The sequence below is a fragment of the Erinaceus europaeus genome, chromosome 19 (assembly GCF_950295315.1).
Source record: "Erinaceus europaeus chromosome 19, mEriEur2.1, whole genome shotgun sequence".
Lineage (NCBI taxonomy): Eukaryota > Metazoa > Chordata > Mammalia > Eulipotyphla > Erinaceidae > Erinaceus > Erinaceus europaeus.
Window position 1 is genome coordinate 15,571,013 of NC_080180.1, and position 13,129 is coordinate 15,584,141.

Below are 13,129 nucleotides of genomic sequence, written 5' to 3' on the forward strand. Positions count from 1 at the left end.
TTGGATGTTGACCTCATTATTTTGTTCTTCAACCTTTGGGGGGGCTTTTAGTTGGAGTCTTGTCCTGGTTCATTTCTCCACTATTTCTTCTTGTTGGTTTAACCATTCTATATAGTATGTTATGAGGTCCCTCTCTCAGTACTTTTCCAATTACTGACCAGTCTTGCCTGGACTGACTTGTGTCAAAGTTGTGGAAAAGGACAGTTGTTTCAGTATTATTTTAATCCCTGTGTTGGAGCACAGTGGCTTAAAAGCCTCTTCTGTTCTTTTTCTTCCCTGTAGTCTATATACTTCACTCTTTTTATTGATCAGGACACCACTCATTCCTGGCATATGACAGTATGAGGCCTCTGGCATGCAAGCCCCATGCATAACTTCCTCACTACCTGATATCCCTTCTCCCTTTCTCTCTTTACCTGAAATCAGAAAAATGAGCCAGACCTGGAGAGTTGGGATTACAAATATGCAAGCTACCAGTCTAACAACAACAACAGAAGGAAAATATTTCCGGGGCCAAATGGTGGCGCAGCTGGTTAAGTGAACATCACAGTGCACAAGGTCCGGGGGTTCATGGCCCTGGCTCCCATCTGCAGAAGGAAAGCTTCATGAGTGGTGAGGCAGGGCTGCAGCTGTCTCTCTGTCTCTCCCCCTCTCTGTCTCCCTCCTCTCTCAATTTCTCTCTATCAAATAAATAAATAAAAATAATTTAAAAAACATATATATTTCCTGTATGTCATGTCTTTTCATAAAAATAATGGAACGACATATTATTTGTGTGATCGATATCGAGATTTTTCTTTTCTTTTCGCCTCCAGAGTTTTTGCTGTGTCTCAGTACCTGCACTATGATCCACTGCTTCTGGAGGCTATTTTTTCCCCCTTTGTTGCCCTTTTTGGTTATTGTTTTTATTATTATTGTTGTCATTGTTGTTGGACAGGACAGACAGCAATCGAGAGAGGAGGGGAAGATAGAGAGGAGGAGAGAAAGATAGACACCTGCAGACCTGCTTCACCACTTGTGAAGTAACCTCCCTGCAGGTGGGGAGCCGGGGCCTCGAACTGGGGTACTTGCGCAGATGTTGCACTTTGCGCCATGTGTGTTTAACTTGCTGCACTACTGCCCACCCCCCCCCCAGATTTTTTTTATTTATTTACTGAGAGGGAGAGGAGGAGATAGAAAGAATTAGCTATCACTTTGGTACATGTGTTGCTGGGGATCAAACACAGGACCTCATGCTTGAAAGTCCAGCACTTTATTCATGCTCCACCTTCTGCACTATGATTTGAAGATTTTTCTTATTTTCTTATTATTTTTATTTCATAGCACCCTGTTCAACTTGAATAGCCAAACAATTAGTACAACATTTGATTTATCATTTACAAGCTCAACATAAAAATGAAGCATAGTTTAACTTCCTCTGTAACACAGAACATAGTTAACCTAAGAAACTGTAATTGTTTTAAAACTAAATTCATTCGAATTTCACTGTCAATGCCTTACTTTCTTTTCTCAAAGGTATTAAAGGGGAAGATAAACAAACACCTCGTAACCGCTGAGAGGAGAAGTAAATCTACAATAATATGAAAAATGAACCTTAAATTTATATTACAAAGCACTACATTACAGCTGAGTGATTTTATAATGGATCCTCTTAGTTTGCCATTTATTTGTTATGCTGGCTTAGTTTTTATTAGCAATTTAAGCAATATGTCTTTACTGAAATAGTATTTTTTAGACAGTTAAGACAACCCAATACTTCTGTAAACTATCTCATAAGTCACACTCTCCCACCCTCTGGCCTTGTACTTTGATGAAATGCCAGCGCTAGCTTAATATAGATGCTTAAAAACATTCATCTGGTTGTGAATGTTCAATTCAAATGTTATCCAAATATTCCTTTTGGCCAAAATTTTTTTGTCAACATTTTCTTTAAGAAGTCATTTAAAAGAAAAAGAAACCTTTACCACCTAGTAAAATTTAAGTTCAGTCTATGAAAATAAACAGTACTGGGACCTTATAATGATATTCCAGAGACAATATTTATAAAATGTTCATATCTATGTACACATATGATTCCCATTTAATTTGCACAGTTAAGTCTACAATGTAAGCATTCTTTTTTGAAGATGAAGAAATTAGGAGGGAAGTTACAATGTTTACCTATCACATCAGAGTATTTTGCATATGGTAGATTCGTGTTAATATTCATAAAATGAAACACAAATAGCAATGGTCATACAGTTCGTTTATAAGCAGTGAATCTAACAGCAAACAAGTTGGGTTATAGTTATAAATCAGATCCAGACAGGATCATCAAAAAACAAAACAAAACAAAACAACAACAACAACAAACTGTGACATGTCTCTGAGTTGTTCTGCATTTCTAATCTACATTCTGTTTCCTTTCCCTCTTTAATATTCTGCTCAACACCCAATTTCACCAAAACAACTTCAAATATTGGACTTTAAGCTCATACAGAACCTTAACAAAATACCTGTTTTTTATTATCATTAGGGTTATTACTGGGGCTTTCTGCATGTATAACAAATAGATCACTCCCACTAGTCATTATTCTTTTTTTTTTTTTTTTTTTTTTTTTTTGGTATCGAGACAGAAATGAATTGAGAGGGAAGGGGAAGTTAGAAAACAGACAGAGTGAAAATCACCTGCAGAATTGCTTCACTGTTTGTGAAACTTCCCTCCTGCAGGTGGTCATCAGGGGTATGAACCCTGATTCTTGCACATTAACATGTGCTCTCAACTTGATGTGCCATCACCTTGCCCCCATTTTTTCTGAGACTACCCTCAGTTAAGAGAAGTTTGGCAGCACTGCTTTATGAATCCTAAAACCAGAGGTCCCAGTATACATCAAAGATTTCCGTGGAAGGAAAGGAGATTTGTCTTCAAAAGATTGCCCAAGTAATTGAATCTGTACAAAAAGCTCTTTGCTTTGGCTTGGCACAGTTTCAAACAATAACCATCACTAGTTTATATGCCATTAAAAAGGTAGCAACTAGAGCAGGGAGACAGCAAAATAATGATTGTGCAAAAGACTTCTATATTGGAGACTCCAAGGTCCCAGGTTCGATCCACAGCACCACCATAAGCCAGAGCTGAGCAGTGCTCTGCTCTCTCTCTCTCTGTAACTCTCTCTCATTAAAATAAAATAAGTAAAATATTATTTCAAATAAAGGAATTAAAGACTTTCCAAGCCCTCAAACCTTATACATAAGCATAATATATGTGTGTATATATATATATATATATATATATATATATATATATATATATTATGTATTAACTTAGCAATCTTGAGCATTTTATGTTTCCATTGTGATCAAGGAAACAAGCAAACTGGCCCCTCCTTTAGCCACTGGCCTATTAGTGTAGATGTTTATTACAACAGAGTATATTAAGCATCCCAAAACAAAAATAATATGAAAGTTTAGAATTTCATCAAAAGTTTTCCATTTTTATAAACATTTAGATAAAACTCAATGTGTAACAAGATACATTTTATTTTAATGGGCACAATTTGGGAAATTAAATGTAACTAACTAAGTTCCAAGAATATGAATGTATTTGGGCAAAAAGTAGAATAAAAAAACCAAAGACTTTCATACTTACAATCATATTTTCCAAGGCATGTTTGGCAAGCCAACAGTTTAGAAAGACAGGGACAAATAGATTCCGTAAGGAAGGCCAGAATATCTGAAAAATAATTCAAAACTAAACTTTCATCTCAAAGAAAGAAATCATATCCAGCTTACTGGAAAGAAGTATTAAAACAAAAAATAGATAATATTCTTTTTAATGATAATATTCTAATATTCCACTTAAAACCTGCAAATAACATTGTAGATTCATATAAAGAAGCAGATTAGATCTTCTCAATTCACTTTCCAAGACTGAGGGACAACTCTTAGAGAAATTATTATAAAAGTAGAGAGAAAATTATAAGCTCTTGCAAGATGTCACATATAACTATGCTAATTCTCTCATTAAATCTTTTAGTGTGACACTTTGTAATAGACATCACTCTCTCTCCTCCTGGCAAATTGAGGTGAAAAGTAGAACAAGAGGAGATGGGTTTTTACCTTCGTGTAACATTATCCCTTCCTGTTTTTCAGATTCAAACATTTTAAGTGAGTTCAGGAACTATGTGCAGTTGGAATTATACTTAGCTTATTCATCTAATTTAACTCCAGTTACTGATCTACATAAACTGAAAAATTCGAAATAGTTGTCAGAAGTGAGCAACTCTTCAGATAGTTTCTACTTTTGCTTACTTTCTGAAAAATAATTCAAATAAGGACCTAGAAACATGACTCCAACAGACAGTATTACAACTTTATTAAATAGAAATTAAACCCTAATTTTGCAGTCCTGCTTACATATAACAAACAGTGATGCATTTCTAGCTTCCCTCCCTCCCTCCCTCCTCTCTCTCTCTCTCTCTCTCTCTCTCTCTCTCTCTCAGATAGAGGCAAAAAGGCAGAAAGGCAGACAGAGTGAAAGTGACCATTGACGTTTCCTTCATTTTTGAACCTGGCCTACACACATGACAGCAGACTGTCGTCCTAGACAATGCCTTATTGCAAAATGTATCCTTAAAATCATGTCTTTAACTACTATAGTAAATCTTATTAGTTTACATTTATTTCCACAGTTTAGTTATTCACCTGTTTTTAATACCTATATGTGAATACCATGACTCCAGTCAAAGGATATTTTCACTTACCTGAACTAGCAAAATACTTTTATAAGGCTTTAGATATAATGACTTTATTTAAAACTAGTGACAGAAAAAAAAACTTCAGATTCTTTCAGGACTTACTGAGATGATGAAGGGAACTGCATTAATTATTTCCAGGATGAAGGGTATTCGTAAAATCTGCTCCCAGATGTTTCCCTTCCAAGAAAGAATGAATGTAATAAAAGTTAATTATAGTGAAACCCATCAAAAAACCAAAGATGGCATTCAGAAATTCTCCAACAATAAGCACACATTAACAAAATACTGAATCATTAAGTAGAGGTGAAGCAATGGCTTTTTAGATATAATTGTTCTAATTGTGTACTCTCAAATTTGTGATAAATTTCAAAAGTAAAACAGACATATATAGTAATTTCAACCTATTTTGATCATATAATATGTCAAGAAATAATTTTTTTTCATAGAAAAAAAGAAGAATATTTCATGGCTTTTCTAACAACCAATAGTAAATTTTCTTTCTTTCTTTCTTTCTTTCTTTCTTTCTCTCAAATCAGCGCACTGATCAGCTCTGGCTTGTGGTGGCTTGGGGAACTGAAGATAGGGCAGCATGAAACTCTTTTTGCATAACCATTATGCTATCTACCCTGCCCAGTAAATTTTCTCTAAAAAAAAAAAAAACATTAACAGGACCTACAGTGTCAAAAAAAAGTGACTTAATCTTAATTTTTTACTGTAGTAACTGTATTCATGTATAAAGTATTCTGCCTTGAAAGCATGCACCATCATTCATACTGACATTATTTTTACTTTAATAAAACTTAAGGATAGGAAAGGCTTCTTCAATCATCTAAATACTAATCTGCCAACCTACAGTGTACAGAAAAATTCATTAGGACTGGAGATATGACTCAGAAGCCAGGCTCAGTGCATACTGAAAATGCAGGCTTTATTTTCAACAGAGTATTAACAATTTCATCAAGGTGGCATAAGGCCAGGTTCTTCTAATTGTGCAGCCCTGTGCATTGTAGAGATGACACACCTATCATTAACATCATAACAGCCACTGCTGTTAACAAGGCATCACTGAAACTTCCTTGAATTATGTCCAGTGAAAAAAAGAACTCAGACATCCCTAAAACTTTTTTTTTTTAAGAAAGAAATCTCTGTATTAGAAAGGCAATTGGAAATCCGGCTCCCTGTAATTTCCAATTATTTTGTAACACTAGCTATAAAATTGGTAATCTGTCTCCATTTTCCTTGCAGGCCCAAAGGTTTAAAATGTTACAATGATGCAAAAGAGTTACACAGCACAAAGCAAGATTTAAGAGTAGCTGCTGTTTATGTGCAGGGATATTAAGTGAAAGGATTTATCATAAGTCATCACCCATCTCAAGCATATAAATTAAGCAGGAGCAGGTGGGGGGGAGGGAGGGAGGGAGAGAGAGAGAGAGAGAGAGAATGCCCCTCTCTCATTCCCTAAAGCTAAGTGAGAAGGGTGAGCCACTAAACCAGCTTGGTTCAGACAGAACTTTGCATACAAATGCCTACAACATCTAAAAATAAAGGAGAAAGAGACAAAAAAAAAAAAAAAAAAAAAAAAAAAAAAGGTCTGAGGTGAGAGTAATCCAGTATCCTGACTTTTAAAACATTAGCAGGGCTAAGGAGACAGCATAATGGTTATGCAAAAGATTCCTGCCTGCGGCTACAAAGACCTACAGGTTCAATCCCCACCACCACCAAAAGACAGAGCAGAGCAGTGCTTTGGTCTTTCTCTCTGTCTCTCTGTCTCTCTGTCTCTTTCTCTCTCATTAAAATATAAAAAAATAATAATAAAATACTGAAAAAGACATTAGAACCTGTTTATGGGGAGGCAGAAAAAGACTCTAAATAATGAAACCTATGGTTACTTATAAGGATTTATACCCAAGGTGGCTATGTGCTTCAAGGGGAAATGGGTCCTCATAAAAGTGGAGGACCTTAGAAGATAAAGGGTGAAATTCTACTGATCAGTTAAAGGAACTGAAATATCCTGGGGACATACATGAAGGTTCAGATAGACCATCAAAGCCCAATTAAGCATAAGACTCTAACTGTGAGCCAGGAAAAAGTATCCCAGAGACTGGTGTCAATTCATTAACAGTTCTTCCCCAGTATTTAGTGAGGCCAAAAGTCAGTTGGCATCAAGTAAAGGGGGATGTGGAGATCAGAGATCATCCTCATAATGACACCCTGCACCACGTAGTCCTGAGCTGCTAGTAAAACAAATAAACAGTGGTCCAGAAGGTGGCAGGCACAGTGTATAAAGCATCGGACTCTCAAGCATGAGGTCCTGAGTTCAATCCCTGGCAGCACATGTACCAGAGTGATGTCTGGTTCTTTCTCTCTCCTCCTATCTTTCTCATTAATAAATAAATAAAATCTTTTAAAAAATAAAAAAAAACTTAAGCTCTAAGTGGATTGAGAAATCTAAATCTTTACCTAAACAGATCATAAGATTATTGAACAGTAGACTAAAATTCACCTTGTGACTGAAGAGAACAGAAAGTATGGGACCTGCTGGAAATGTGAACACAAATCACAAGTAGACACAGATATTTGAAAAGCGTAGTAAATAAGTCCTTTCCTTCCCTACTGGCGCTGACTCAGGACTGTTACAATTGACTTTATGCTAAGACACTTTTTTTTTTTTTTAGAGAGAGACTAATCTTATCATTACTTTCATTAATTTGGTACAAAAATGAGTTTCTAAATACTTAATATTTGGTTTGCATGTTCCTTATCATGCCTGTACCTATTCTACATGTTTCCTTGATTTGGACTAGAAACAAGAGGAAGAGTATGGAAAAAACTACCAACAGTAACAGGGCACAGCATATACCATTTTTTCACTGTATGATTACTATCAATTTTTTTTTAACTAAACACCATTTGGATAAACTAAGTTCACAGAAAACAAACTTTGTATAGCTTTGTTGGTCTTCTGTTCATTTCTATTTTAACACATCAATTTGAAATCTATGATTTTTTTCTCAAACATTAAATTGTGGGGGTAAGGGGGTAGCACAGCAGATTAATCACACATGGCATGAAGCACAAGGACCAGCTCAAGGATCCCAGTTAGAGCCCCCAGGCTTTCCACCTGTGGGGGTTCTCCTCACAAGTGGTGAAGGAGGTCTGCAGGTGCCTATCTTTCCTCCTCTGTCTTCCTCTCTCAATTTCTCTCTGACTATCCAACAACAGCAATGACAGTAATAATATTAATAACAACAAAGGTAACAAAATGGGGAAAAAGGCCTCCAGAAGAAGTGGAGTCATACTACAGACTCCGAGCCCCAGCAATAACCCTGGAGGCAAAAAAAAAAATTTACAAAGAAAAACGAACACCCCCCCCCACAAAAAAAAATTAAAATATCTTGTGGTACTTGAATTGCTTAAGTTCCTTTCTGTTTTATCTCCCATGTTAAAACTTGTGGATTTTTCTAAAGCTCAGTTCCTACTGCTAGTGAAATAAAACCTAAAGTCCTCATTACTTGAACTATATGATGCAATAAACTGGGCTATGGATATTTATCTCTGATGAAACTGCTATAGTCTTTCTTCCTTTCTTTCTTCCTTCCTTCCTTCCTTCCTTCCTTCCTTCCTTCCTTTCTTTCTTTCTTTCTTTCTTTCTTTCTTAATCTAGACTCTGCCACTTCACCTATGATGCAGTGTTTTCGTGAAGAGGAAGGAGACGTCAAGTTGCAGAACAGTTCAAGGGTTTTAACTGTCCCACATGTGAGAAAAAAAAAAATCTAGTAGTTGTCTTTCACTTTTTTTTAATTTTTCCCCTTTTGTTGCCCTTGTTTATTGTTATTATTGTTGTTGTTGTTGTTGTTGCTGACGTTGTTGTATAGGGCAGAGAGAAATGGAGAGAGGAGCAGAAGACAGAGACGGGAAGATAACATACTCTATCTACCACCTGCGATGGGTCCTGAAATTGAGGCAGCTTGGAACGTTCCTACTCATGACCACAGAATATAAGCTCGGACCTATAGGGATATAGAGGTTACATAGGCTCCTATGCTGAATATGGGTCCCAGATCCAATCAGTGGCGTTTACAGAGAACAATATTTAGACACCTTTCCCATATTTGGGAGCTGCTCTCTTCCCTGATCCAGTTTTCTAGCCCTATTCCCAGTCATGACATAATCTCCCCAGACAATAACTTGGGTCCACCTGTATATCAGATGTCAAGCTCAGGAAAAAACTAGGATAGTCATGGGCCCTTTAGAATATACCTAAAATAGATCTACTAGCTATCTCCAAAACAGAGATCCCAAATCCTCACCTGCAATATTCCAGCCTTTAGGTTCATGATTAGTCAACAGTTTATATGGCTTTATATGTTAACTCTTTTTTCAGCCACCAGGTTCCAGATGCTACCATGATGCCAACCTGACTTCCCTGGGCAGATGACCCCACCAATGTGTCCTGGAGCCCTGCTTCCCCAGACTCTTGCCCCACTAGGGAGAGGGACAGACTGGGAGTATGGATCAACCTGCCAACACCCATGTTCAGCAGGGAAGCAATCACAGAAGCCAGACCTTCCACCTTTTGCACCCCATAATGACCCTGGGTCCATACTCCCAGAGGGATAAAGAATAAGAAAGTTACTGGGGGAAGGAATGGGATACAAAGTTCTGTTCGTGGGAATTGTGTGGAATTGTACCCCTCTTATCCTATAGTCTTGTCTGTGTTTCCATTTTATAAATACAAATTTTAAAAGGGGGGTTCTTTCTTTTAGGGTGTTTATTGGTTTGAAAATGCTTAAGTTAGAAACACGGTCATAAGTGTCCATAGAATTATTTTTTAAAGATTTATTTTACTGGCTTCATGAAATAGAAATTCCTAGGCTAAGACTCAGAAACTCATGAATCCAAGTCCAGATCTCAAACCCGTTATGCCATGTCAAAAGCCACTCAAGGGTTGTTTTAAAAATACACCCTTGGGAGTAGCACAATGGGTTAAGCGCAGGTGGCGCTAAGCTCAAGGACCGGCGTCAGGATCCCAGTTCGAGACCCTGGGCTCCCCACCTGCAGGCAGGTCCCTTCACAGGTGGTGAAGCAGGTCTGCAGGTGTCTGTCTTTCTCTCCCCCTGTCTTCCCCTCCTCTCTCCATTTCTCTCTGTCCTATCCAACAACGACATCAATAATAACTACAACAATAAAACAACAAGGGCAGCAAAAGGGAATAAAATAAATAAAATAAAATAAAATATAAAAAAATTAAATTAAAAATACACCCTTCCTTAATATTAAAAATACCTATCTTCAAAACATTTAATGAAAAAGCTTTTAATTCACCTTCTTTCTATAAACTTGAAATAGCATCATAACCACAGGCTGATTTATTTTGTGTTTATTTTATTCTATTTTTATTTTGTGTTTATAAATGTCAACCCAACAATATTTAGCTTTACCACTTCCAGGATATGGTAAGCAGAATTACTAGTATGTAGGAGTATTAAAAAAAAATTCTTAGCTTCTTTGTTCACTTCTAGAAATAAGTCCATTGTGGTAAGATTGCAAAGGCATGGCATTTTATAGTGATTACAGGAAAGGGCAGTGTAGATTTTGAAAGCCTCCTAGGTAAGTTAAATTCTTGCTTGCAGAGGTTTGGAAATTATTCTGGGGTTTGTTTTTGTTTCCTTTTGATATAATGAATGTGTGTGTATAAATAGAGTTCTATTTTGAAAGCAGCTGATAAATCCATAGAGGGTATTTGTGGTGACAGAAGAATAAAGATTTAAGTGCTGGGTGATTACCCGGGTTCTTTTGCCAAGTAGCTATAAACATGAATGGAATGGTGATTTAAGTACAGACCTGCACTTCGATGTGATAGGAAACAAAAGCAGTTGTTGTCAGTGAGGTTTTAAGTAATTCTCTATCTTCATTTTATACTTTAAACAAAATTTTGCTCATTTTTCTTTTAAACAATAGTCTTTGTTTATCAAAAACAGTAGTTCCTATGAAAGTTTAAACTTCTGAATTGTTAAAGATTAAGCTGTGCTGATTTTAATATCCGATTTCAAAGAATTATAAATTACTGAGAGAAAACTTATTGTAATAATTTAAAAATACGTATGTACATTCATAAGTACTGTACATACAAATATGTATTGTATGCACATATATTTATCTATGTAAGTAAGTGACTAAAGTATTCATTGACTTGGTATTACTTATTACTATTCAAAAGCAAGTGTCAATATGCAAAGATGGGAATGGATACAGCAGCAAACACAATACTCATTTCTCCATAATACTCCCAAGTTTAATTTATCCAGCCCACCAATTTTATTGACAGTCTACTGATACAGTCTGGTTCAACTTAGTAGAATAAAATGGAGGAAATCAACAGAAATATATTTTTCCAATGTCAAGTGCCTTTATCCACTGGATTCCTTTTTCTTTTTCCCTAGTACAAACAATAACTTATTCTTGTATGTACCTTCCTTAAATGGTGCAGATTTTTCTCCACCAGCAGGCAGTCTTCCCTGCTTCATTCTACTACCTGTAGTGAATGCCTGTACCAATGAACCGACATTTATTAGTTAACACTTTTTTTTACTGTCAATTAAACTCCAGTGAAACTGGTCTCTTAGAGGTGAATAGCAAATGACCTTTTAAATTGTAAATTCAGTGACTTTTCTTCAGTTTATAACGAAACCTGACATAGTACATACCTCCATATGACACTTTCCCTTCGTAATATTTCTAACATCCATTTCTCTCATAAATGCTAAATAACCTCTACACTGAATGACTTAGTTATTTCCTTTCTGCATTGTCTAGAGTTCATGAAATTTGCCTTACTTGCCAGCATTATTTCCTCTGGATGAAGCTAGTGATTCTTTTTTTAAAACAGAAAGTCTTTAACGACCTCTGGCTTTAAATTTAGGATTAAAAAGTGGTCTAAGGAATGTTGTCTATTTCTCCCTTTCCTGATTGTTCTACGTTTTCTTTTTTCTTGTTTCCCTTCAGGGTTATCACTGGGGCTCAGTGCCTGCACTACGCATCCACTACTCCTGTGGCCATTTTTATTATTTTTTGGATAGGACATAGAGAAATTGAGAGGGAGAGGATAACAGAGAGGGAGAAAGACTGACACCCACAGACCTGCTTCACAGCTTGTGAAGAGACCCTGCTGCAGGCAGGGAACCGAGGGATCGAACCAGCATCTTTGATTATTCGGTGTGCTACCACCTGGCCCACTTGTTCTCCTTTTTGCACCAATAATCACAATGTATATATCTCCATTAATATAAGCATTAGCCCTTGCCATTATAATAACATCTCTTGCATCTTCCTTCATTATGTGTGGGAAAACGACTGACAATTTTTTTTAACTTTTTAAAAAAAATTTATTTATAAAAAGGAAACAAACAACAAACAAAAAGACCAAACACCTTCCAAAGCTCAAACATTGACAGAGCTCTGAGTTCTGGCTTCAGACCGCAAGGAAGTCATTTCTCAACCGCCCCTCACATCCGGAGACTTTCCATGCCTCTCATTAAATAGCTCAACTGGTAAAGCATCAGAGTTTCCTGTTTGAGGTTAAAGGTTCTATCCCCAGCACAATGTATATATTTTTTTAATTTCTTTTTTAATATTAATTTATTTTCCCTTTTGTTGCCCTTGTTGTTTAACATTGTTGTGGTTATTGATGTCATTGTTGTTGGATAGGACAGAGAGAAATGGAGAGAGAAGAGGAAGATAGAGAGGGGGAGAGAAAGATAGACACCTGCCGACCTGCTTCACCACCTGTGAAGCGACTCCCCTGCAGGTTGGAACCAGGGGCTTGAACTGAGATCCTTACGCTGGTCCTTGTGCTTAACCCACTGCTCCACCGCCCGGCTCCCTATCCCCAGCACAGAATGGACCAGAATAGTGCTGTGGCTTGTGTCTCCTTACTTCTCTCTGCCTCATGTGAAATTCTTCCATATGTAATAAGCCTGAGACACTTCAGACATGATTGTCTGGTTTGCTACTAACTGTTCTATCTCGCCAGTCTTAAGCTATTCTTGAGAACCTTTTTGCAAATACAAATGACTATCTTAGTAAATCTGTCCCCCTTGGATATTCTATATCCGCATTTTCAATTGTATACAAACACCTCTCAATTGTCATCTTGAAAGTCTTTCCCTTTAATACATCAATCCTGACCCCAATCTCATAGCATCTTGGGTGTTTCATTTCATTTTAAATCTTTTTATTGAGGTAGCATTGCTTTTTCTGTTGTATATTTTTGTTGTATTGTTGTATATTTTTCTGGAGTGATTTTTCACACCTCTTCAAAATGGTTGAGTATTTCTAACCTCTCTGCCATACTGTCATCATTATAATGTAGTAAAATCTTCAAATATTCAATT

General features: G+C 36.6%; 1 protein-coding gene across 5 annotated transcripts in view; it reads right to left on the bottom strand.

Moving 5' to 3' along the window:
* The window catches only part of KCNT2 (potassium sodium-activated channel subfamily T member 2), a 432,524-nt gene that overhangs the window by 258,817 nt on the left and 160,578 nt on the right, over nucleotides 1-13,129 (bottom strand). For all 5 annotated transcript variants that reach the window (XM_060178486.1, XM_060178487.1, XM_060178488.1 and 2 more), the window contains exons 6-7: nucleotides 4,839-4,913; nucleotides 3,629-3,712 (exon numbers count right to left, since the gene is read on the bottom strand). In XM_060178486.1, coding sequence (XP_060034469.1) covers nucleotides 3,629-3,712; nucleotides 4,839-4,913 — 159 coding nt within the window. The remainder of the gene's footprint in view (nucleotides 1-3,628; nucleotides 3,713-4,838; nucleotides 4,914-13,129) is intronic.